The 27,363-nt window shown below is 42.4% G+C and overlaps 1 protein-coding gene across 5 annotated transcripts in view; it reads left to right on the plus strand.

The window, feature by feature from the left end:
* The window catches only part of LOC141097458 (uncharacterized), a 100,675-nt gene extending 75,645 nt beyond the window's left edge, over nt 1-25,030 (plus strand). For 4 of the 5 annotated variants that reach the window (XM_073584650.1, XM_073584649.1, XM_073584647.1 and 1 more), the window contains exons 5-6: nt 4,711-4,934; nt 22,456-25,030. In XM_073584650.1, the coding sequence (XP_073440751.1) occupies nt 4,711-4,934; nt 22,456 (225 nt within the window). In that variant the 3' untranslated portion in view covers nt 22,457-25,030. The remainder of the gene's footprint in view (nt 1-4,710; nt 4,935-22,455) is intronic. The other variant, XM_073584651.1, reaches the window with a different exon arrangement.
* The last annotated feature ends 2,333 nt before the right edge of the window (nt 25,031-27,363 follow it).

Consider the following 27,363-nt stretch of genomic DNA (forward strand, 5'->3'; position numbering starts at 1 on the left):
CAAGTTCTCCTGTTGTCCTTGGAAAATAAAAAATTGGGGGGAATATCATTTTTGTGAAAAAAATATAATTTTTTTATTTTTACGGCTTTACGTTTTAAACTTCTGTGAAGCACTTGGGGGTTTAAAGTGCTCACCACACATCTAGATAAGTTCCTCAGGGGGTCTACTTTCCAAAATGGTATCGCTTTTGGAGAGTTTCCACTGTTTAGGCACATCAGGTGCTCTCCAAACGCGACATGGCGTCCAATCTCAATTCCAGCCAATTTTGCATTGAAAAGTCAATCGGCGCTACTTCCCTTCCGAGATCTGCCATGCGCCCAAATAGTGGTTTACCTGCACATATGGGGTATCAGCCTACTCAGGACAAATTGTACAACTTTTGTGGTCCAATTTATCCTGTTACCTTTGGAAAAATAAAACAAACTGGATCTGAAGTAAATTTTTGGTGAAAAAAGTAAAATGTTAATTTTTTTTAAACGTTCCAAAAATTCCTGTGACGCACCTGAAGGATTAATAAACTTCTTGAATGTGGTTTTGAGCATCTTGAGGGGTGCAGTTTTTAGAATAGTATCACTTTTGGGTATTTTCTATCATATAGACCCCTTACAGTGACTTCAAATGTGATGTTGTCCCTAAAAAAAATGGTGTTGTAAAAATGAGAAATCGCTGTTTTTACCCCTTATAACTTCCTAACAAAAAAAAAAATGTTGGGTAGGTGGAGAGTGGCTGTTAATCTAGTATTTTGCACCTAGGTTGTTGTATGGGCTGGCTGTACCCAGCAGTGCATTTGTTCTAAGATCTGGGCAGGTAAGCAGTGCTGCCTTTTTTTCTGCTGTGTAATATTTTTGGTGGCTTTAGTGTTCTTTTGTGACTTTGCTATTAATTTAGTGTAGGGACTCGCAAGTATGGGGATCCTTGACGTGGATTGCGAGCTTGCGTATTTTGGCCAAAATATCAACCAATACCTCATTATTTTTGTGTATTTTGTGCGCTATATTTTTCGGGGTGCAACCAAACCCAAACACGTCTGGTCTTGTATGAGGGGTGTTCACACTGAGATGCATTGAGAGTGTGCTGGCCAGCCCACCTAATCAAATAGTAGGGGGGTGAGTAATAGGATGTGAACCAGACACTATGTAGTACCCTTATGTGAACAGCGCCCTATGCTGGCCTTTTGGGTATGTGCACACGTTGTGGATTTGGCTGCGGATCCGCAGCGGATTTGGCCCAGTGGAACCGCAGCAGTTTTCCATGCGGTGTACAGTACCATGTAAAGCTATGGAAAAATAAAATCCGCTGTGCACATTCTGGGGAAAAAGACGCGCGGAATCGCTGCATTTTTTTTCCGCAACATGTCAATTCTTTTTTGCGGATCTGCAGCGTTTCTGCACCCATTGACATCCATTGATTTTGTCAAATCCGCAGCAAAACCGCAGATGGAAAAAAGATCTGCAGTTTTACTGTGGATTAGGGTGTCAAAAACACTGCAGAGGGAAGTGATGTCAGGCAGGAGGAAGTGTGTGGGCGGATTGTATTGTGGTGAAGAAGGAAGTCACCATCTTGGATTGAGCATGGAGTCCTATCGTCGCATGGGGATGGATGTCGGGCATCTGATTGACATAGTATGTATGTGTGTGTCTGTCTGTCTGTGTGAAGTCTGTCTGTGTGCCTCTGTCTGTGTGCCTCTGTCTGTGTGCATCTGTCTGTCCCCATGTGACGATAGTGTGACATAATTGTACTCAGTCACCGCATGGGACTACAGCTCCCCTCCGGCTATTAGGATGGGAGAGTAGTCCCTGTGTCCGGCGACTGAATACAATTGTGAGTGTTCTGTCCTCACTGAATGAAGCAGACTTATACAGACAGCTAAACCACTATACCGGGGTCCAATAAGGAGACTGTAGGTTGAGTCTGTGCTTTTATTGATCTTGATATATTGGAGCACTGAAACTACAAACAAACATATTATACAAACAATCTGTACAGGGCACAACAGAAATGCATATCATACATAGTACATAAATGAACATTTTCACCAGGCTAATATAGGACAGGAATTAGCTACAGAAAGCTTGAGTACATATCACTGATGCAATCACAAGGGGAGAGGAAAAGATGAGATGCTTCCTGGATGCAGGCAGAAAGAAAATGGAGGGAAGTGGAGGGAAAGCTCCATAATGCCTTGCAAAAGGAGGGAGGAGATTGAGACATGAAAGTGAAAGAAAAACAAGATAAGACTGCAGTTATGACTCTGGTCACTAGAGGGAGCCAAAACACTGCTTACAAGTAAATTACAGCAAATATTAACAAACAGATAATCAGAGATTACGAATTAGATGTTGGAGACAGAACACTCCCCGTCTGGCATTTACGGATGTCACTATCCCTTTTTTGTGAAGACAACAATAAGGCAAGTTCACTTACCGGTCTGAAAAATGTCTTAGGCTCATTTCCTTTGGTCATTCTTAGTTCAACTTTGCGGACGTTACCATCCTTGCTCGGAAATGTTGCAGTAACCAGATCAAGTGGCCACGGGTTCCGGTGGACTTGGCAGTCTTTCACAAGAACGAGGTCACCAATGTCCAGATTAGGCTTAGTAGATTGCCACTTCGTCCGTGGCTGCAGGGTAGACAAATACTGTTTGCGCCACCTGTCCCAGAATGTGTTTGCGAAACTTTGTACCTGTCTCCATTAGTGCTTGTAGAGGTCCTTAGTGTTGAATCCTCCTGGATGGGCACTAGACAGTCCTGTTTTCTGGGTAAGGATTAGAGGGAATTTCTCCTCAAACTCCATTTTAGCTTCTTTGAGTCGGCCTCCTACTCTCAGCAGGCCGTTGTTGTCGATGAATGGGTCGAGTTTTCTCAATACGCTGCTTGCTGGTATTGGAGCTTTGTTAATAAGAAATTGGATTTCCACAAAGTAGGTTTCTCTTTGAACAGTGAAGATGATGTGGTTTCTGGAGAATTCCAAGTCTGAGGTAACATAGGTATTTTTACAAAGATGCCACCCTTTACATTTTTCTATGTCACAAGCTCTGGTGGTCCTGAATGAGCGAGCTATATGAGTCAGGCAGGTAATGGCTCAAATAAGTGACTTCCAACTTGGAAATTTGTCGAATCTATGAGATCCAAGTTGGATGGCAGAGGTCATTGTATGAAGTGTAGACACCTGAGGGTGGATTTCAGCATCTGAGTCCTCTCCTACTAGTTCAAAGGTGTCTGGAAAACGTTCCTCAGTGTACAATAGTTTTGGTCCTGAGAGCCATGTTGCGCTTCCTAGTCGACTTGCATCAACTGGTCTAGTTGCGTGATCTGCAGGATTTTGGTCCATGGGAATGTAATGCCACTGTTTTGGATGAACTGATCTCCTAATTCGTAGCACTCTGTTATTGACATAAACGTAGAATCGCCTAGTTTCATTGTGGATATATCCAAGGACTACTTTGCTGACTGAGTAGAACTTGGTCTGTCAGGTCGATATCCATCTCGGATGCGATGAACTCTGCTAACTCAACGGCTAAGACTGCAGCACAAAGCTCTAACCTGGGTATAGTGTGCTCTGGCTGTGGAGCAAGTTTGGCCTTCCCCATGACGAACCCAATGTGGCTCTGACATTTGAAGTCTACAGTTTTGAGATAGGCAACAGCGGCAATTGCTTTGACAGAAGCATCTGCAAATACGTACAGTCTTTGGCTTTGTATTTCTGTAGTCGGCACAGGGTTGTAAGTTCTTGGCACGTTCAGGTTGGAGAGGGCTGCTAAAGAGTTCTTCCATAATTCCCACTGGGTTATCAGGTGGCAGAGGTGCATCCCAGTCAGATATTTCCTTAATTAAGTCTTAGTAAGGCTTTGCCTTGTATAGTAACAGGAGCTGCGAAAACCAAGGGATCGTACAGACTGTTGATGGTAGACAGGACACCTCTACATGTGAAAGGCTTTTCTTCCTGGCTGACCTGAAATGTGAAAGTGTCTGACTGTAGATTCCAGAGAAGCCCGAGGCTGTGTTGCATTGGTGTGGGGTCTGACCCCAAGTCCAGGTCTCTGAGACCGTTACATAAGTTCTTGGCTGTTTGAGGCTATTTTGTGAAGCCTGAGGTTCGAGCAAGCAAGCATCTCTTGGGCTCTCCTGAGAAGACTTATGGCAGTCTCATTTGAAGGCATGGCTTTCAGACAGTCGTCAACATAAGTTCTTTTTCTCTTTTTCTATGAACTGTCTGACATCTGATCCATATTCTGTTTCTCCTTCTCAAGCCGACCTTTTGAGTCCATAAATGGCGACTGCAGGTGAAGGACTGTTGCCAAAGATGTGCACTCTCATGCGATACTCCGTGACTTCTTTAGTAGGACCATTGTCTCTGTTCCAGAAGAATCTCAGGAAGTTCTGTCTCTCTCTCACAAGGAAACAATGGAACATTTGCTGGATGTCAGCGATGAAGGCAATGGAATCCTTACGGAAGCGCATAAGTACTCCCAGCAGTTTGTTATTGAGGTATGGTCCTGTCAGTAGGACATTATTCAGGGAGATATCATCAAACTTAGCACTGGAGTCAAACACCACTCTAACCTGGCCCGGTTTCTTAGACTGGTATACTCCAAACATGGGTAGGAACCAGCATTCTTCAGAGTCTTCGAGAGTGGGAGCTAGCTCTGCATGACAGTTTTCGAAAATCTTTGACGTGAAGGAGAAAAAGTGATCTTGGTTTCTTTTGCAGATTATGTTTGACAACAAGCCCAACAACGAGCACCTGACTACCAAATCCAGTAGACCAGCCAGCAGTTATTCGCAGCATTCGGAGTCAGGAAGCACACAAAGGCTGGGACCCTCACCGACTGCCACTTTCCCATCGGATCCAGCAACATCCTATGGTTATTACCCAGCAAGGCTGAATTTAGAGTTTATGCTGCTCTTGGTACTTTTGGTGCTGCTCGCCCATTGGTGAGTATGACTAAGACTGGATTTACACTAGCGAGGAATACGGACGAGTGCTATGCGAGAAAAAAAAATCGCATAACACTCGGACCAGTATTAATCTATGGGGCAGCTCACATCATCGTTTTTTTTCTCTGCCGTATTATACGTGCGAGTGATTTCACCTGTATATCGGCCCTGGCCCCTGCTAAAGGGTAAATATCTCCTGTACACCGCACTTCCAGGTCCATATGTGGCCGAGGTGGAAAAATGACAGTGACAAATCACAATACAAAACAGACAGTTTTGTAGTTCTTATCAATCTTGTAAAGGCAGCTGTGACGGACAAAATTTATACACTATTTAATCCTTTATTGTTTTGACTTTTCCTCCCAATTATTATACTTTTCATACTTCCATAATTCCACAAACACACATTAATATATTTATCTATCTATCTATCAACACACACTTGTGAGCAAAGAATAGGGTCCCCGTGGAAGAACAATATATGGGCCCTTTGCAGTCCAACTCATCATAATGCACTATGCCACTTGCTTCAGAGGTAGAAGAGGGTGCCCCTCAGCCAGCAGTTGACAGCCGCCCACTTTCCCTGCACGCTGCAGTCTGCGGACACCTCCAGGCTCCTCAGCCTTGCAGCAGCCGGAAGACTTAGGTGGGTTGGGTGGGTGGGACCCCGGACTATATATATAAAAAAAAAAACCTTGTGCAGGTGCCCCCCCCGCATCCTGCCGCACTAGGCACGTGCCCTCAAGCGCCTAGTGGCAAATATGGCCCTGTTGCCCGGACTACCATTGTTTAAACTAAATTTCTATTTTTTGTGATGATCTTTCAAGTTTGCCACGCCGAGTTGGACGTTGCCAACACAAGGGCTGCTTCAACACCAACAGACCAATCACCTTTTTTGAAGCCAGGCAACATTTTTTGTTATGTTGTCCAAAAATGTACCTATTTGGCCATAAGTTGAGAATATTTTCATATTGAAAAAATAATGACAATGTTTGTCATGATTAGTTTATTGGTTATAAAATAAAGTTATATTTTCAATTTTTTTTATATACATTAGCATAAGGGGGCTAGACAAGGCCTCTATCTCTGACTGTGTCATGGGTATATGAGTGCACTATGGGAGAGAGGATATGTATGATGGGTATATGGGCACTGGACTATAGGATAGAGGATATGTATGAAGGTTATATGGGCACTGGACTATGGGATGGAGGATGTGTGATGGGTATATGGGCACTGGACTATAGGATAGAGGATATGTATGATGGGTATATGGGCACGGGACTATGGGAGAGAGGATATGTATGATGGGTATATGGGCACTGGACTATAGGATAGAGGATATGTATGATGGGTATATGGGCACGGGACTATGGGAGAGAGGATATGTATGATGGGTATATGGGCACTGGACTATAGGATAGAGGATATGTATGAAGGTTATATGGGCACTGGATTATGGGATAGAAGATATGTATGATGGGTATATGGGCACTGGACTATAGGATAGAGGATATGTATGATGGTTATATGGGCACTGGACTATGGGATGGAGGATGTGTGATGGGTATATGGGCACGGGACTATGGGATGGAGGATGTGTGATGGGTATATGGGCACTGGACTATGGGATAGAGAATGTGTGATGGGTATATAGGCACGGGCCTATGGGATGTAGGATATGTGTGATGGGTATATGGGCACTGGACTTTTGGAAGTAGAAGAATGATGATAATTTGTTTGAACAAACCCCACTTAATAAATAGAAAACATAACGCACATGAAATTAACAATCATATTTTTTATTACATAAAAATACAGATTAAACTTTTTTTGAGAAAAACAAACAAACACATTTTGATATTGATCTTGGGTTCTTCTTTTGGGTCGGTCAATCTTCTTCCATTCTTCTCTGCTGTTCAGGCTGCACAACACCAGCCCAGGAGTTTTGCCAGTGCACGGCACCTTCCGGACTCATAAAATAGTCAGTAAAAGTTTCTCTCACATGCACACCAGAGTTGGATGGCCTTCCCAGACCCATGTTGTGCACTGTATTAAATTCTGGCTGCTGGAACATCTACCTCCGAGCTGTACTCATGAGCATGTACACAGCATGCCTTAATCACAGCGTCAATGGTGTTTCTATCCAACTGGATGGCTGTGTGAAAGATCCGCCACTAACTACACATGATCCCGAAACTACATTCCACATATCTGCGTGCACGACTCAGCCGATAATTAAAAATCCTCCGCCGGGCATTCAGTCCCCTTTGTGGATATGGGCGCAGCAGGGTTGTCATTAAGGGAAACATCTCATCCGATACCATCACAAAGGGAACTGGATATGTGGAACCCGGCAAAGGTTGTGAGGCTGGGAGTGTTCCGCCTTCTCTAAGAATTTGCTGACCAATCTGTGATGTTCGCAACACCTGAGAGTCCCCAGTATCACCATAGGCACCAACATCAATGGCAACAAATTTGTAATGTGCATCAGCCACCGCCATCAGGACCACCGAAAAATACTTCTTATAATTAAAGAAGCATGATCCTGATCGTGGTGGCTGCTCAACTCTTACATGTTTACCATCAACTGCACCTATGCAGTTTGTGAAATTGGCCACAGACTGAAAGCCTGCTGCGACCTGCAGCCAAGTCTCCTCGGTTGGGGAAGGCATCACGATGGGCTGCAACTTCTGCCAGATAACATTACATGTGCACCTCACAATTTTAGAGATGGTGGATTTACCAACTCTAAATTGGAGGTGTAGTGATATGTAGCTCTCTCCTGTGCCCAAAAATCTGCAAAGAAAAAGAAAAGATTATTAGAAATGTCACACAAAAATGTAAGGGAACCTGTCAGCAGTTATGGCCGCTATAATATGCGGCCACAACCTTTCAGGTCTTTTCTGAAGCATTCTATAATGCTAATTCACAAATGAAAGAAACAAGTATCCGGCACCGTTGTGTGAAAGAAATTACCCTAAATATCAACGCACATAATTTTGCATCCACAGCAGTTTTAAACACCTTATTCACGTGTAGAATGGGTGCTCAATCCCATAAGGAAAAAACATGAAATGTCATTGTGAAAAAAGAAGGATGGCACTCACCGTTCAAGTGAAGTAATTTACTTTATTTTGTATGTATAAGGCATAGGCTTTGGCACGGGAGCAATGTACAAAAAAGACGGACAACAGCCGTTTCGCGCACAATGTGCTTCAACAGGTCCTATGCTCAGACTGCAGGTAAAATGAATATAAACACATGTGTGGACAAAAAACTCCTCCCCTTCACCTGAGCATGTCTAATGACCTTTCTACCCTTAAAAACATATACAAAAAAAATACACAAAAAAATATATAAAAAGACAGAACAACAACACATAATCATAAAATACATTTTCTTATAGCACTGCAATTGTTAATATATAATCGTAGCTGCTCAGAGAAAAACGGACATGTCTATTTTTTAGTTTAAACCGAGCGGACATGTGGCTTTTGTGCAAAGGATCCATTTAGCTTCTACTTGTAATAGACGCTTGCTGTGATTCCCTCCATGCTGTGGTGCAGAAACTCTTTCAACACCAGTAAATCGCAAAGCCTCTGCGTTTCCCCCATGAAATTTTCTCATATGTTCTATGAGTCTAGGAACTCCCTTTCCCATGTTAATGGAGTTAAAGTGTTCTCTAAACCTTACATAGAGGGGCCGAATTGTTTTACCAATGTAATAAAAACCGCATGGACAAAATAGGGCATAAAACTACAAAAGTAGTTTTGCATGAAATAAATTCTCTAACCTCATGGTATACAGATCCCATCTTGACAGTTTTTCCGCTTAATTTGAAGGGATACCAGGAGCAATTCTTACATTTGTAATTCCCTACTGGGCTACTAGATTCTAACCAATTATTTCGTTTATTCTGATATCTGTTATGAATGGGTCACCGAGGAGGAAAAAACCTAAACATGCTAAGCCCAGAAAAACCAGAGAGGTTGGTACCTATGCAGATTGCAGATCCCTGATCCTACCACACAACTAGCAGCAGCCGTGGAGCATGCCTACGATGAACCTAGACGCCTCGTCACAGTCGGAGGACTAAATAAGCCTAAAGCAAGAAAAGGGAAAACTAACCGCCCCAGAGCAGACCCCAAAGGAATAGACAGCCCCCACACATGTATTGACGGTGAAACAAGATGAAAACACAAACACAGGTAGGAAAATAGGCTGAGCAAACGATGAGGCCCAAACTAACTAGACAGGAGAGGAAAGGAAAGACACTGTCTACAATCTGCCCAAAACCCTACAAAATAATGTCCAACACTTCTGATAGCAAAATTAACCCTGAAGTCACTAGACTTCTCCCACTATATCAGCACTCTGAAATATTCTGAGACAGGGCAAAAAGAGACCAAATTAGTAAGGGACAAAAAGCAAATTGGCAAAATACTGATAAATAAGAGTGGAAATTCAGCAAAGCCCCCAGCCGGGGCTGGCTGAACACACAAAAAACTGAATAGACCAACAAAATCAAGTGTGAACATTAGCAGAAAAACTTAGCTTTAGATGACTGGAACAGAGCTGAAAACCAAGAGCTGACAAGCCAGAAGGAATCACCAGCAACTGAATAGGGCGTCGGCTGTCTTAAATCCAATCTGAGATTCCCGAGGTCCAATCGTCATCCTCATTCTCAGGTGACAGATCTCCACCGATCAAATCAGCCTCACCACTTCCCGTCACCACCAGAGGGAGTCTGGAAGGAGAACTCACAACTGGTGAACCAGAGAATGAACTCACAACAGTACCCCCCCTTGAGGAGGGGTCACCAAACCCTCATCCACGCCACCAGGCCGATCAGGATGGGCCCGGTGAAAAGCACGAACCAATCTATTGGCAAGAATATCGGAGGCAGAGACCCAAGAATTATCCTCCTGACCATAACCCTTTCATTTGACCAAATACTGGAGTCTCCGTCTAACCAAACGAGAATCCAATATTTTCTCTACCTCATATTCCACATTGCCTTCAACCAACATAGAGTCAGGAGGTGCTGCCATAGGAACCACTGGCTCAACAAACCTCTTCAACAGAGATTTGTGAAATAAGTTATGGATCTTGAACGTAACTGTAAGAGCCAATCGAAACGAAACAGCATTAAGAATTTCAAAAATCTTATAAAGGACCAATAAATCTTGGCTTAAATTTAGAAGATGCAACCTTCATAGGAATATTCTTAGACGACAACCAAACCATATCACCCACTTTAAACCGGGGACCAATGGTCCTATGCCGGTTGGAAAATCGCTGGGCCTTTTCCTGAGAGAGTGACAACTTATCCACCACTTGGTCCCATATCTGCTGCATTCTTTTAACCACAGTGTCCACACTTGGGCAGGACGAAGATTCCACTTGCCCTGAAGAGAATCGAGGATGAAACCCAAAATTACAGAAAAAGGGTGACATCAAAGTGGCAGAACTAGCTCTAATGTTCAGTGCGAATTCGGCCAAGGGCAAAAATGAGACCCAATCATCCTGATCAGCAGATATAAAACATCTCAAATAAGACTCCAAGGTCTGGTTTGTTCTCTCAGTCTGTCCATTGGTCTGGGGATGAAACGCGGAGGAAAAGGATAACTGAATTCCCAGATTGGAACAAAAGGCTTTCCAGAATCTGGAAACAAACTGGACTCCTCTGTCGGACACAATGTTCTCAGGAATCTCATGTAACTGAACCACCTGTTGTAAAAACAAGGGCACCAACTCAGCGGAAGATGGCAACTTTGGGAGTGGTACAAGATGGACCATCTTCGAAAATCTATCACAAATCACCCAGATAACAGTCATTCTCTGAGAGACAGGAAGATCAGAAATAAAATCCATTGAGATATGGGTCCATGGCCTCTTGGGCACCGGCAAGGGCATCAGCAACCCACTAGAACGAGAACAGGGTTTAGACCGAGAACAAGTCCCACAGGACTGTACAAAATTCCTGACGTCACGAGATAAGGCAGGCCACCAAAAGGACCGACTCACCAAATCTCTGGTACCAAAAAATACCTGGATGACCAGCCAATGCGGAGCAATGAATTTCAGACATCACTCTCTTTCTCCACTGGTCAGGAACATACAATTTTCCCATAGGGCAACGCTCAGGTTTATCCTCCTGAAATTCCTCCAGGGTGCGTCTCAAATCGGGCGAAATGGCAGAAACAACTACCCCCTCACCTAGGATGGTAGTAGGCTCGGTCACACTAAGAGAATCGGCAAAGTAACTCCTAGAAAGGGCGTCTGCCTTAACATTCTTAGTGCCCGGAAGAAAAGAGACCACAAAATTAAAACGTGTGAAAAACAAGGCCCATCTAGCCTGTCTAGGATTCAAGCATTTGGCCGACTCCAGATAAATCAGATTCTTGTGATCGGTGAGGACCACAAATTGATGTCTAGCTCCCTCTAACCAATGTCTCCACTCCTCAAATGCCCATTTCATGGCCAACAATTCCCGGGTCCATTTCAATAGTCGATGGAGACAAGATAAATCCCAAAAATGAAATCCTCTGTACACCAAAGAGGCACTTTGATCCCTTAACAAACAGGGAATTCTCCCTCAAAATCCTGAACACAGTCCGGACATGTTCCACATGGGAATCCCAATCACTAGAAAAGATCAAAATATCATCCAGATAGATGATCAAAAACTTATCCACAAAGTCTCGGAAAATATCATTCATAAAGGACTGGAAGACAGAAGGGGCATTAGAGAGCCCAAAAGGCATCACCATGTACTCAAAATGTCCCTCCGGAGTATTAAACGCCGTCTTCCATTCATCCCCGTGCTTGATGCGAATAAGATTATACGCCCCCCTGAGGTCAAGCTTAGTAAACCAGCAGGCACTCTTAACTCTGGAGAATAAATCAGACATCAGAGGTAACGGGTACTGATATTTAACCGTCATCTTGTTAAGGGAACGATAATCAATACACGGTCTTAATGAACCATCTTTCTTGGCCACAAAAAAAACCCCAGCACCTAAGGGTATGTGCACACGCTGCGGATTCTGCTGCGGTTTCGCAGCGGTTTTGGCCGCTGCGGACCCGCAGCAGCTTTAGCTGCGGTGTACAGTACCATTCAAATGAATGGTAAAAAAAACCTGTGCTGACGTTGCGGAAAAATCCGCGCGGATTTGCTGCGGTTTTGAAACCGCAGAAAGAATTGACATGTCAATTCTTTCTGCGTAATCCGCAGCGGGTTCCTATCTCCACCATTGTGGAGATGGTGAATCCGTAGGCCCAAACCGCAGGCAAAACCGCAGATAATCCGCAGGTCTTTTGACCTGCGGATTATCTGCGGTGTTTGCAAAATCCGTGCGGATTAATCCGCAGCGGATTCCGCAGCGTCTGCACACACCCTAAAGGTGACGAGGATGGTCTAATATGACCCTTCTCCACCGACTCCTTAATATAGGATCGCATAGCATCATGTTCGGGTACAGATAAGCTGAAAAGCCGACCCATGGGAAATTTACACCCAGGCATCAAGTCAATTGCACAGTCATAACTCCTATGAGGAGGCAAAGATGCAGACTTACTCTTACTAAATACATCAGAGAAATCAGCCAGATAATCAGGAATATCATGAGACTGAGGAGAGGTGGAGAAAACAGGAGCGTCCCTAAGTACACACTGACAACCCCAACTCACCACAGACACAGATTTCCAATCCAAAACTGGGTTATGAGTTTGCAACCAGGGGAAACCCAGAACAATAGTATCGTGCAAATTATGCAGCACTAAAAATTTACAATTTTCTTGGTGGTCTGGGGCAACTCGCATTATCACCTGGGTCCAAAACTGAGGCTTTTTCTCCGCCAAAGGAGTGGCATCAATACCCCTCAAGGGAATAGGCGTCTGCAGAGGCGTCATGGACAAACCACAACGTTTAGCAAAGTCCAAATCCATCAGATTCAGAGCTGCTCCTGAATCCACAAAAGCCTTAGTGGAAAATGTAGACAAGGAGCAGATCAGAGTAATTGCCAAAAGGAACTTAGGTTGCATACTGCCCACAGCAAATGTGTGTGCAAAACGTTTCTCTCGTTTAGGGCAGACAGAAATAGTATGAGAGGCGTCTCCACAGAAAAAACACAGCTTATTACGCCTTCTAAACTCCCGACGTTGTGCCCTAGACAAAACCCCATCACATTGCATACGTTCAGACATTTGTTCAAAAGGTGGCAGCGCCTCCCGTGTAGTTTTACGTTCACTTAAACACCGATCAACTTGAATGGCTAATGACATAGAGCCATCCAGACCAGAAGGAACAGGAAATCCCACCATAACATCTTTTACGGTCTCTGACAAACCTTTCCGAAAGAGAGCTGCCAATGCACTATCATTCCATGTAGTAAGGACCGCCCACTTTCGGAATTTTTGACAGTACAACTCTGCAGGATCCTGACCCTGGTCTAATGCCAACAGGGTTCTCTCAGCTTGATCAACGGCATTAGGTTCATCATACAACAACCCCAAGGCCTGAAAAAATGCATCCACATTAGTCAGAATAGGATTTTCAGGTGTCAGAGAAAAAGCCCAATCCTGGGGATCGCCGCGCAGCAAGGAGATGACAATTTTAACCTGCTGCACAGAGCTCCCCGATGAATTAGGCTTCAAGGCAAGAAATAATTTACAATTATTCAGAAATTTAGACCGATCCCCAGAAAACACATCAGGAGTAGGAATCTTAGGTTCAGCAGCATGTGACTGAATGAGGTAGGTGGAAATTCCTTGCACTTCAGCAGCAAGTTGCTCCACACGATCAGACAATTGCTTAATCTCCATTAGGAAAAAAAAATCCTCCTACGGCCCCAGAAGAAAAAAAAAAAAGAGGAAAAAATATGTAAAAAAAAATAAATTCTGACACTTTTTTTTTTCCTCTTTCTTTTAAACAATTTTTCCCTGCTTTTGAGTACCCTAGAATCTGCGGTATGGCTGGTGATTCTGTTATGAATGGGTCACCGAGGAGGAACAACAAAAAGCTAAGTCCCAGAAAACCAGAGAGGTTGGTAACTATGCAGATTGCAGATCCCTGATCTTAACCACACAACTAACAGTAGCAGTGGAGCGTTCCTACGATGTTCCTAGACTCCTCATCACCGCCGGAGGACTACATAAACCTAGAGCAAGGAAAGGGAAAACTAACTGCCCCAGAGCAGACCCCAAAGGAATAGACAGCCCCCACACATGTATTGACGGTGAAGCAAGATGAAAACACAAACACAGGCAGGAAAATAGGCTGAGCAAACGATGGGGCCCGACTAACTAGAAAGGACAGGAAAGGAAAGCCACTGTCTGCAATCTGCCAAAAAACCCTACCAAAATAATGTCCAACACTTCTGATAGCAAAATTAACCCTGAAGTCACTAGACTTCTCCCACTATATCAGCACTCTGAAATATTCTGAAACAGAGCAAAAAGAGGCCAATCTAATAAGGGACAAAAAGGCAAATTGGCAAATACAGATAAATAGGAGTGGAAGTTCAGCATAGCCCCAGCAGGGGCAAGTTGACCACACAAGAAACTGAATTGACCAACAAGCGCAAGTGTGAACATTAGCAAAAAACAAACTTAACTTGAGAAGACTGGAAGAGAGCTGAAGTCCAAGACCTGAGAAGCAGACTGAATCACCAGCACCAGGATAGGGCGTCGGCTGTCTTATATCAAGTCTGATACTCCAGAGATCCAATCGTTATCCTCCTCATCAGGTGGCAGATCACTACCACTTAAACCAACCTCACTACCTCCTGTCACCACCAGAGGGAGAACGGAAGAACTCTCAACTGGAGGAGAAGAAAATGAGCTCATAACAGGTTAGGGTTAGGGTTGGAAAGAGGGTTAGGGTTGGAAAGAGGGTTAGGGTTGGAATTAGGGTTAGAATTAGGGTTAGGGTTGGAATTAGGGTTAGGCTTGTGGTTAGGGTTAGGGTTGGGATTAGGATTAGGGGTGTGTTGGGGTTAGGGTTGGGATTAGGGTTAGGGATGTGTTGGGGTTAGGGCTGTGGTTAGGGGTGTGTTGGGGTTAGGGTTGAAGTTAGAATTGTGGGGTTTCCACTGTTTAGGCACATCAGGGGGTCTCCAAACGCGACATGGTGCAACCATTGATTCCAGCCAATTTTGCGTTCAAAAAGTCAAACGGTGCTCCCTCCCTTCCAAACCCCGACGTGTGCCCAAACAGTGGTTTACCCCAACATATGTGGTATCAGCGTACTCAGGAAAAATTGCACAACAACTTTTGGGGACTAATTTCTCCTGGTACCCTTGGGGAAAATAAAAAATTGGGGGCTAAAAAAGTATTTTTGTGGAAAAATTTTTATTTTTTTATTTTCACGTCTCTGCGTTATAAACTTCTGTGAAGCACTTGGGGGCTCAAAGTGCTCACCAGGAATCTAGGTAAGTTCCTTGGGAGGTCTAGTTTCCAAAATGGGGTCACTTGTGGGGGGTTTCTATTGTTTAGGCACATCAGGGGCTCTGCAAACGTAACGACGACCGCAGACCATTCCATCAAAGTCTGCATTTCAAAACGTCACTACTTTCCTTCCGAGCCCCGACGTGTGCCCAAACAATGGTTCCCCCCATATATGGGGCACCATCGTACTCAGGACAAACTGTACAACAACTTTTGGGGTCCAATTTATCCTGCTACCCTTGTGAAAATAAAAAATTGCTGGCTGAAAATCATTTTTTTGAGGAAAAAAAAATTATTTTTTATTTTCACGGCTCTGCGTTATAAGCTTCTGTGACGCGCTTGGGGGTTCAAGGTGCTCACCACACATCTAGATAAGTTCTGTGGGGGTCTAGTTTCCACAATGGGGTCACTTGTGGGGGGTTTCACAGTTTAGGTACATCAGGGGCTCTGCAAATGTAACATGATGCCCGCAGACCATTCCATCAAAGTCAGCATCTCAAAATGTCACTACTTCCTTTCCGAGCCCCGACGTGTGACCAAACAGTGGTTCCCCCCCACATATGGGGTACCAGCATACTCAGGACAAACTGGACAACAACTTTTGTGGTCAAGTTTATCCTGGTACCCTTGTGAAAATAAAAAATTGCGCACTAAAAAATAATTTTTTGAGGAAAAAAAATATTTTTTATTTTCACGGCTCTGCGTTATAAACTTTTGTGAAGCACTTGGGGGTTCAAAGTGCTCACTATGCATCTAGATGAGTTCCTTAGGGGGTCTAGTTTCCAAAATGGGGTCATTTGTGGGGGAGCTCCAATGTTTAGGCACACAGGGGCTCTCCAAACACGACATGGTGTCCGCTAACGATTAGAAGTATTTTGCATTTCAAAAAGTGAAATGGCGCTCCTTCCCTTCTGAGCCCTGCCGTGTGCCCAAACAGTGGTTCCCCCCCACATATGGGGTACCAGCGTACTCAGGACAAACTGGACAACAACTTTTGGGGTCCAATTTCTCCTGTTAGCCTTGTGAAAATTAAAAATAGTGTGCTAAAAATCATTTTTGAGGAAAAAAAATATTTTTTATTTTCACTGCTCTTTGTTATAAACTTTTGTGAAGCAGTTGGGGGTTCAAAGTGCTCACTACACATCTAGATAAGTTCCTTAGGGGGTCTAGTTTCCAAAATGGGGTCACTTGTGGGGGAGCTCCAATGTTTAAGCACACAGGGGCTCTCCAAACACGACATGGCAACCGCTAAATATTCCAGCATATTTTCCATTCAAAAAGTCAAATGGCGCTCCTTCCCTTCTGAGCCCTGCCGTGCGCCCAAACAGTGGTTTATGACCACATATGCGGTATCAGTGTACTCAGGAGAAATTGCCCAACAAATTTTAGGATCCATTTTATCCTGTTGCCCATGTGAAAATGAAAAAATTGATGCTAAAAGAAAATTTTTGTTGGAAAAATTAAAATGCCCATTTTTTCTTTCCACGTTGCTTTAGTTCCTGTGAAACACCTGAAGGGTTAATAATCTTCTTGAATGCAGTTTTGAGTAGCTTGAGGGGTGCAGTTTTTAGAATGGTGTCACTTTTGGGTATTTTCTGCCATATAGACCCCTCAAAGTGACTTCAAATGTGAGGTGGTCCCTAAAAAAAATGGTTTTGTAAATTTTATTGTAAAAATGAGAAATCGCTGGTCAACTTTTAACCCTTATAACTTCCTAACAAAAAAATATTTTGTTTCCAAGATTGTGCTGATGTAAAGTAGACATGTGGGAAATGTTATTTAGTAACTATTTTGTGTCACATAAATCTCTGGTTTAACAGAATAAAAATTCAAAATTTGAAAATTGCGAAATTTTCTATATTTTTGCCAAATTTCTGATTTTTTCACAAATAAACGCAAACATTATCGACCTAAATTTACCACTAACATGAAGCCCAATATGTCACAAAAAAACAATCTCAGAATCGCTAGGATCCGTTGAAGCGTTCCTGAGTTATTACCTCATAAAAGGGACACTGGTCAGAATTGCAAAAAATGGCCAGGTCATTAAGGTCAAGATAGGCTTGGTCATGAAGGGGTTAAAAAAGCATACCACCACTCACCTCTCCATTTGTTCCACCCCCAACATCATCGTCGCTGGCAGCTTTCTCTATGACACAGGCACGGCTGAATGCTGACGTCATCCAGCCGCACACCTGTGTCAGACAGAAAGCGCCAGGCAGCAAGCAGAGGACGGATCCCTGTAGCTTCCACTCTCCTGTCATTTTTTCTTGTACGTGGCCGAGCTACAGGGATCGCTCCCTGCTCACCACTGCAGGGAGGACAATCTGGCCATGGCCCCCCTCCGGAGTCTCAGGGCTAGAGAAGCAAGCCAGATTGCCCACATTATTTACCATCCTGCATGGGCCCCCCTCCACTGCTAGGCCTCGATGCGGCTGCACTGGCGGTATGTCCGCCCCTGTGCTGCAGATGAGTTTCCTTAAAATTTTTAAGTCTTTTATACCAACGAAATACACTCCAGACCACGGAATAGTCTCTGGATAAGCAATATAATACCGATAAAATTTTGTCCACATTTTTTGAGGGTTATGTAGCAACGAAATGTATCCAAGAAGATGTAATACCCTATAAGTGAGCAGTTTAATAACTATCCTTTTTTAGCAAGTTTTTTTTGAGGCTTTTATACCAACAAAAAGCACCGAAGAAGATGTAATACCCTATAGGCAAGCAATATAACACCAATAAATTTTTAACACATTTTTTGAGGCTTATGTACCAGCAAAATGTACTCCACACCACAGAATACTCCATAGGTAAGCAATTTAATACTGATAAATTTTTTACCATGTTTTTTGAGGATTTAATACCAATGAAATGTACTCCAGACCATGGAATGAGCATTATAATACTGATTCATTTTTTAAATTTTTTTTGGAGGCTTTTATAGCAATTAGATGTACCCAAGAAGATGTAATACCCTATGTGTGATCAATATAATACTGATACATTTTTACCAAGTTTTTTGAGTATTATATACCAACAAAATGTAATCCAGACCACAGAATAATCTATGGGTGATCAATATAATAACAATAACATTTTTAACAAGTTTTTGGAGGGTTACATACCAACGAAATCTACCCAAGGACATGTAATACTGTATGGCTGAGAAATGTAACCCAGAATTTTTTTTTTACCATTTTTTGAGTCTTATATATCACAAACATTTACCCCAGAACACAGAAAAGTGTATGGGTAAGAAATGTGAAGAAAGAAGCAACATTTTCAAACTTTTTTTCGACTGTTACATACCACAAATATGTGACAGAAAGCACGTAATACTGTATAGATGAGTAATCTAATCCTGAACTATTTTTCTACTCTTTTTGTATGTTTTAAATACTTTTACCACCATAATGCAACAATAACCATGTTAAACTGTATGGATGACTCATTGAATCTGTAACAACATTTTGTATGAAAATATTTTGAAAGTGTACAGTCATGGCCAAAAGTTTAGAGAATGACACAAATATTATATTTTCACATGATCTGCTGCCCTCTGGTTTTTATGTGTGTTTGTCAGATGTTTTTATCGCATACAGAAATATAATTGCAATCATATTATGAGTAACAAAAGGTTATATTGACAGTTAGAATGAGTTAATGCAGCAAGTCAATATTTGCAGTGTTGACCCTTCTTCTTCAGGACCTCAGCAATTCTCCCTGGCATGCTCTCAATCAACTTCTGGATCAAATCCTGACTGATAGCAGTCCATTCTTGCAAAATCAATGCTTTTATTTTGTCTGAATTTGAAGGTTTTTGTTTGTCCACCCGTCTCTTGATGATTGACCACAAGTTCTCAATGGGATTAAGATCTGGGGAGTTTCCAGGCCATGGTCCCAAAATCTCTATGTTTTGTTCCCTGAGCCATTTAGTTATCACCTTTGCTTTATGGCAAGGTGCTCCATCATGTTGAAAAAGGCATTGTTGATTGCCAAACTGCTCTTGGACGGTTGGGAGAAGTTTCTCTTGGAGGACATTCTGGTACCATTCTTTATTCATGGCTGTGTTTTTAGGCAAGACTGAGAGAGAGCCCATTCCCTTGGCTGAGAAGCCACCCCACACATGAATGGTTTCAGGATGCTTGACAGTTAGCATGAGACAAGACTGGTGGTAGCGCTCACCTGGTCTTCTCCGAATAAGCCGTTTTCCAGATGTCCCAAACAATCGAAAAGGGGATTCATCAGAGAAAATGACTTTACCCCAGTCCTCAGCAGTCCACTCCCTGTACCTCTTGCAGAATATCAGTCTGTCTATGATGTTTTTTCTGGAGAGAAGTGGCTTCTTTGCTGCCCTCCTTGAGACCAGGCCTTGCACCAAGAGTCTCCGCTTCACAGTGCGTGAAGATGCACTCACACCTGCCTGCTGCCATTCCTGAGCAAGCTCTGCACTGCTGGTAGCCCGATCCGCAGCTGAAACACTTTTAAGAGACGGTCCTGGCGCTTGCTGGTCTTTCTTGGGCGCCCTGGAGCCTTTTTGGCAACAAGGGAACCTCTCTCCTTGAAGTTCTTGATGATGCGATAGATTGTTGACTGAGGTGCAGTCTTTCTAGCTGCGATACTCTTCCCTGTTAGGCCATTTTTGTGCAGTGCAATGATGACTGCACGTGTTTCTTTAGAGATAACCATGGTTAACAGAAGAGAAACAATGATGCCAAGCACCAGCCTCCTTTTAAAGTGTCCAGTGGTGTCATTCTTACTTAATCATGACAGATTGATCTCCAGCCCTGTCCTCATCAACACCCACACCTGTGTTAATGAAGCAATCACTGAAACGATGTTAGCTGGTCCTTTTAAGGCAGGGCTGCAATGATGTTGAAATGTGTTTTGGGGGATAAAGTTAATTTTCTAGGCAAATATTGACTTTGCAAGTAATTGCTGTTAAGCTGATCACTCTTTATAACATTCTGGAGTATATGCAAATTGCCATTAGAAAAAATGAAGCAGTAGACTTTGTAAAAATTAATATTTGTGTCATTCTCAAAACTTTTGGCCATGACTGTAGATGATGTACTTATATAGTCATAGGCTTTGCAGAAAGTGCAAAGCCAGACAGCTCACCGTGACAATTTTTCACGGTGTGCAAAATTCCCACCTCTGGACCATGGGAAAATGCCAGTGATAAGGTGACCGCAGTTCAAGCTCAGTGTCTTCACAGCAGATCACCGTGACAATTTTTCATTGTGATCTGCTGTGAAGACCCTGAGCGTGAACTGCAGTCACCTTATCACTGGCATTTTCCCACGATCCAGAGGTCACCTCTGTTCAGGCTGTGAGGGAGCGCAGCTTCAGTGATGTCATCGCTAGTCACTGAAGCTGCGCTCGCAGCATCTCATTCACGAGTGGTTTTCAGCCAGGATGGTCACACCTTGGCACCATCCAGGTTGAAAACGGTTTATCCCCCAGATATGGATTACAGCGTGGGACACCACGACAGATAGACAGGTATGGTATATTGTTGGTTTTTTATTTTACTTTTATTACAGGAGATTGAGGGCTTCACAGGAATTAGGAAAGGTCGTAAGTATGGTTTAATTAGGAATAATAAAGGAGTCTGTGTGTTTCTTCTTAAAGGACTTTATTTTGGCTGTGTCTTTTTTTACCATGTAACTATAGGATTAGTAATGCATAGATGTCTTATTGACACCTCTCCATTACTAACCAAGGGGCTTGATGTCACCACACAATACAAAGGTTGACATCAACTCCCCCAACTATTACCCCACTTGCCACCACTACAGGGCAAGTGGAAAGGGCGAGGCTAAATGCCAGAATTGGCGCATCTTAGAAATGCGCCTTCTCTGGAGTGGCTGAGAGCTGATGTTTTTAGCCATGGGGGAGCCAGTATCCATGGCCCCTTCCTAGGCTATTTATATCAGTCCCCAGCTGTCTGCATAGCCTTTGCTGGTTATTAATTATAGGGGGACCCTACATCATTTTTTTGGTGTCTCCCATTTTAATAGCCAGTAAAGGCTAAGTTTACAGTTGTGAGCTGATATTAATAGCCTGGAATGCTTCATGGGTATTACCCGCTTCCCAGGCTGTAAACATCTGCCCCCACTTGCCAGCTTTCCCTCTGCTGGTTTTGAAAATTGCACTGGAGCCCACGCCTTTTTTTTCCTGAAAAATAATCTTTTATTAATTAAATACATGTACAGTAAGCTGCACACACACTGTACTAATTGTATTTGCCACAGACATCTATATAACGACCTATTCTGTATGTATTTACTGTGTGTAATCCATCCCTTCTATCCTGTCGGCTCCTGCTGTGATTTTACAGAACCCGGAAGATGAATTACCAGTTATTCTTCTATCTATCTCTCTATGCAATATAAATACATATATATATGTTTGTGTGACTGACATATATATATACATACATTCTATGTGTATATATCTTATCTATTATATTCTATCCTGTCACTCTGTGATTATACTGTACGCAGCAGATCATTTGCCGGCTTTTAATCTATCTATCTATCTATCTTTTGAAGAATATTTTCTTTGAAAACGATATGTAAATGACTTAGAGAATTTCTCTATGTAAAAGCTCAGGTTCAAAATGCATTGCAATTGGATAGCAATCGCACTGCATTCGGATGTAAATCGGATGCTAGGTGTGAAAAATCGGAAGGTACTCGCATAAAAAACGCATAACACTCACATTACACTCATCCGACTCTCCTGCATCAAAATCGGACTGATTTTAAAATTTTATAATCACTAGTGTGTCTCCAGCCTAATCAGTATAACGGTGCCGACCTGACACTGTCTGTAGGATACTCAGCACAATCCTGCTGACAGGTTCCCTTTAACTCATATGGTAGAAGGTGTGATGCACCAACAGCGAAAATAAATTCCAAAATTGACATTTTTTGGTTGCTGCATCCTTAAAAAAAATGCAATAAAAAGCTATCAAAATGTTGTATGTAGAGTACTAGTCAAAAATTTGGACACCTTTTCATGCAATGGTTTTCCCTGTTCTTCTTTGAATGTGCAGATTGTGGATTCAGACTGAAGGCGGCAAAGAAATGAAAGAACACATATTGAAACAAGGAGTAAAGAAACACGCGCGAAACAAACTGGAATATGTGTTGAACCTTAGTTTCCTTAAATTACCCCCCTTTTACTCTGATGACAGCTCATCTGAATCTACAACTCCCAATGCAAAAAGTTTCAACCCCCCCAATCTACGCTGAGGTTCCATCCTGCTGAGAAGAAAATGTCACTTGATATTGGTTAAAAATGATACAGAGAATTGTAGGCTCATAATAATATTCCGCTTCTATGCCAAAATGGAGCCCTCATCCCAAGCCGGTGGCACCAAGTGCTTATACAGTGAGCAACGCCTCTTTTCCCACTCAACTGGCTGCTTTCCAGTCCTAAGGGCTAGGGCCTCAACTAGTGAAGATAAGAGCACACATAACCTAGCTGTGGCTATAGGGTGTGTAGCTATGTGCCAACCGATGTGTCTCCTTTAAGCCCTGTTTCAATGCTTGATTTTTTTTGTCTAGTGTTTTAGTAGAAATGTTACCAGATCATGGAAGATTAAACTCACTGGGTTAAAGTTAGTCGGTTTATTACATGCAGATGATTTTTGTTCTTGAGCCTTTTTCATTTTTGCATTTCACTTGTGTTCTAACATCTGGGGTCAAAGTAACTGTGAAAATATAGATGAATCCCCTGATCCGATACACAAATGACTGACAAGAAAGTAATGCGCCATACTGCTTCTGACCCTATTAACCACGAGTTTTATCTACTATTGTAAAAGGCAACTTAAGCCTTTCTACATCAACATAAAAATAAGTCTCTTATTTCATCTGGAAATCTGTATTTCCTTTGTGGCCACAAAGTCTACAAGTGGTTGCCTGTTAATATTTTAGGAAATGTGATCCCATCTATACGGGTTAGGCAAAATCTGACTTTCTCGATAAAACCAATAATCTCTTTCCATCATGAGGATTAGAATCCCTTCTAGATTTAGCACTTTTGAAAAGTCACGTACATCGAACCCAAAATATCACGATGATGCCCACTCTACTAGTATAACCTGTTCCCTCGCAGGAACTAAATCATAACTCAATAATGAAGGGTTACCATACCTCCGGGGGTTCCTCCATTATATTTGAAGCCTGAAGGCCAACCCTGACCTCCTTAGCACCAGCTACCATGACTTAATAGAAGAAAACAAAAACCAAAAGAACACCAGTCCACCACCAGAATTAAAAAAATAAAATAAAAAAGTATAAGGGCGGGTGGGAGTTGTTTGGTGGTCCTGGATAAAAAAAGAAATGGAAATGGCAATTATTCTCGACTCGATTTTTCTTCTTAGGGCACTCAAAGTCCCCACCCAATATACACCCAATCAGATACACATACGGTATGACCTATTACTCTGACCCACTCCGCCCTTCCCATCTCTCTGTTAAAGTGACTAACATAATATTAACTACTTATTGGCCTATACCTTTACAAACCCTGTCATGTCCGGGTCTACACATAAGCTACACTCTTTATGGCCCTATCTAGAAGGTAAAAGAGCTCTAAGGTTGTGTTCACATAGCATTCGGGTGCTGCGTTTAATGCATCCGTTACATAGCGGCATTAACACTATGTAACGGATGCGTTAACACACCCATACACTCGTATAGATGAAAGCATCGCTAACGCATGTCATAAGCAGCATGCGTTAGCAGTGTGCCGTCATTCTGTGACGGACCCTTGGACGCGGTCTGCAGCGTCCGAGGGTCCGTCACTGCTAGCGCAGATGGAGCATCTGCGTTGGCGGGATCACATAATGCGATCACGTTATGGGGGTAGCGTTAATGCAGTCAGTCAATGCTATGTGTTCAACGGACTGCCTTAACGCTATGTGAACCTGGTCTAAGGGTGAATATCTAAGATATGTGATGGGGACCTGTTCTCATGGATGTCTTCCATAGAAGTTTGGTTAAACGAGTTATTTGGCTCATTTCTCAACCAATTGTTGCAATTTGTGTTTTTACCTTTATTCTATCATTTGCTTTTCATATCTTCATGTGTATTTACAAGCACTGTACTTCTAGCTTGTAAAAGTATCTAATGTTATTTTGATTGATTTATTTAGGATAAAGCTGATAAAATAATCAATATATTTCTTATAACCTGAATGCTACCAATATGTTCTATTGCTTGTTGTGTATCAGCTTTGCTTTGCTTCTTTTGTCATTTCAGCTGAAGTACGGTAACTAAGGCTATAGCCTACAGACGTCCATCATTGGATTGTTCTGTAAGATTCTTTATTAAGGGTTTTCTGATAAGACAAGATGTTCTGGTAGAAACCAGATCCTAGGGCGATAGACAAAATGCTAATTGCTTATACATTACTTAAATGTGCCAGTCCCTTGGTTTGGTTGTCTGTGGAAGCCTTGTGACCGAGTGCTGGAATTCTGGCTTTTAAACCGGTTTCCTTGAGAAGAGTCAGACTTCTCTCACTGTGAGGTCTCCATGCGCTTGTATCTCTTTCTTTCTTATCTGTCCATTTTTTTAATTGTAACCAATATTCAAAATAAATTTTCTTTTTATTCAAATCACCTTTGAAGACTGGATCTTTGCTAAGAGATCAAAATTTCTATAATGACATAATGGTACCAATAAAGAATGTCAACTTACAGTACAAAAAAACAAAAAGAAATTCCATCACCCCAAAAAAAAAAATAATAAGTTACGGGGATACATAACTACATGAGGCATCTTTTAGACTCTGGTGGACCCATCATCATTTTCTAAAGTGGTTTTGCCATTGTTCTCTTCATCACCTCTGCAATAGTAAAGAAATTCTGAGAACATGATCTGTTGGGGTGCCACGAAGGCTGGAGTTTGGGAAACACTGTTGTATGGTAAAGTGAATAATGTAATTTAAAACCATAATTAATCCTGCAAAAAAATAAGCAATCATATGAATATGTCAATGGAAAAATTTAAAAAAAAATGCATCTCTTGGAAGAAGTGGAGGTAGAAACAAAAGTGCAAAAACAAAAATTTGCCATGACTGGTAAGGGTTACAGGGAACCTGTCAGAAGGGTTTAGGTCCCTAAACCACCAACAACCCTTTACAGGTTCATAATGATGAGTTTTTCTTCTGGCTGAATCTCATAAGGCTCCTTTCTCATTGCTTTCTTGCCCATGTTCGTTGGTCCCTAAGATGATTACGTCCGAACCACCTGCAAAATGGGATTTGAGCGTATATGCCTAGTGGAGGTGGGAACACAGTCTCAGGGTACTACGTCTGAGTGTCTGCCTCCAGTAGGCATATACATCCGGAAATGATGCACAACACAGCACACATTTGCTCTGTTGGTACCATTATAGTCTATGGCCCCATTGGTACATACACCTCAATCCCGTTTGGCTGGATGGTCCACACATAAGCCGACTGGACCAATGAACGTGGGCAAAAACGCTGTGAGAAAGGAGCCTAAGAGAAATAATTTGAAATTAGTAATAAAATGTTTGTTAAAAGTCATGGGGGAGGAGACTCTATACCAAACATAAAATTAGCCTGTCCTTGTCCTGAAAAAGCCATCCCATGCATAGTGAAGGGAGGTGTTCTTGTCTTGGCGTCAACTGGGCACTGCATATGGCGCTGGATGATTCTGAAAGTGGCTTGTGGTGACATATCTGGCCTGAGGGACATCAGTTTAGCGAAGAGAGGGGCTGGCTATCATGACCATACAAAAGATTAGCTTGACCATAACCATGACTTTTTACTGCCCTTTTTTCTGCTCTTCCACTGCATATAATAAAGTTATTCGTAAACGTACTTGGCACAGGTGAGACTCCTAAGACCACCCCGGCAAATATCTGAATTTATCAAAAGAAAAGTGCCCATTTCAATTACAATTGCAGTGTTCAATACAAGGAGCATATTGTAATAAGTGATGCCATTCAAGTGACAGCCTGAGGCATAATGGAGGCTATAGTTTAGCAACAGCAAAACCCAGGTTAAGGTAACTGTGACAACACAGCATTTTATCTTAATTAACGAAAAGTCTATTTTCAGTAAGTCAGGAGGAATAGACTGTTATCTAAATGTTGACTTTTGAATTTGTGTTTCTTTCTTGTTGGTCAAGAAAACACAGACTTTTGTTCGCATAAGCCTGAAATGTTGACTTGTAAGTTGACATTTGATATTACATATTGTGCTGTTATCGTGGATGACTAGTGATATTGAGTCATGGAACAAGCATGTTTGCTGATATGTAGATTACACATTGCTGGCTTGAATGACATTTGTTAACTATAAAAAGGTTAGATACCTCCATAAAGAGAGAATCAGCCAAGACATTCAGACATCCGAACATCAAAATAACCAGAGACTCTTTACAGGACAGCAGCCAAGACGTCCGTGTATATAGCACACAGTGTATCATGTCAATATACACGTAATACAGTGATCACTGGTGACATTATACACAGGAGCTCTGTATATAGTGTCAGTTTACAGGTAATACAGTGATCACCAGTGTCATTATACATAGGAGCTCTGTATAGAGTGTCAGTGTACAGGTAATACAGTAATCACCAGTGACATTATACACAGGAGCTGTGTATATAGTGTCAGTGTACAGGTAATACAGTGATCACCAGTGTCATTATACACAGGAGCTCTGTATAGAGGGTCAGTGTACAGGTAATACAGTAATCACCAGTGACATTATACACAGGAGCTGTGTATATAGTGTCAGTGTACAGGTAATACAGTGGTCACCAGTGTCATTATACACAGGAGCTCTGTATATAGTGTCAGGGTACAGGTAATACAGTAACCACCAGTGTCATTATACACAGGAGCTCTGTATAGAGTGTCAGTGTACAGGTAATACAGTAATCACCAGTGACATTATACACAGAAGCTCTGTATATA

Source organism: Dendrobates tinctorius, unplaced genomic scaffold (genome assembly GCF_039654945.1).
Source record: "Dendrobates tinctorius isolate UK_male_01 unplaced genomic scaffold, ASM3965494v1 ptg000084l, whole genome shotgun sequence".
Classification (NCBI taxonomy): domain Eukaryota; kingdom Metazoa; phylum Chordata; class Amphibia; order Anura; family Dendrobatidae; genus Dendrobates; species Dendrobates tinctorius.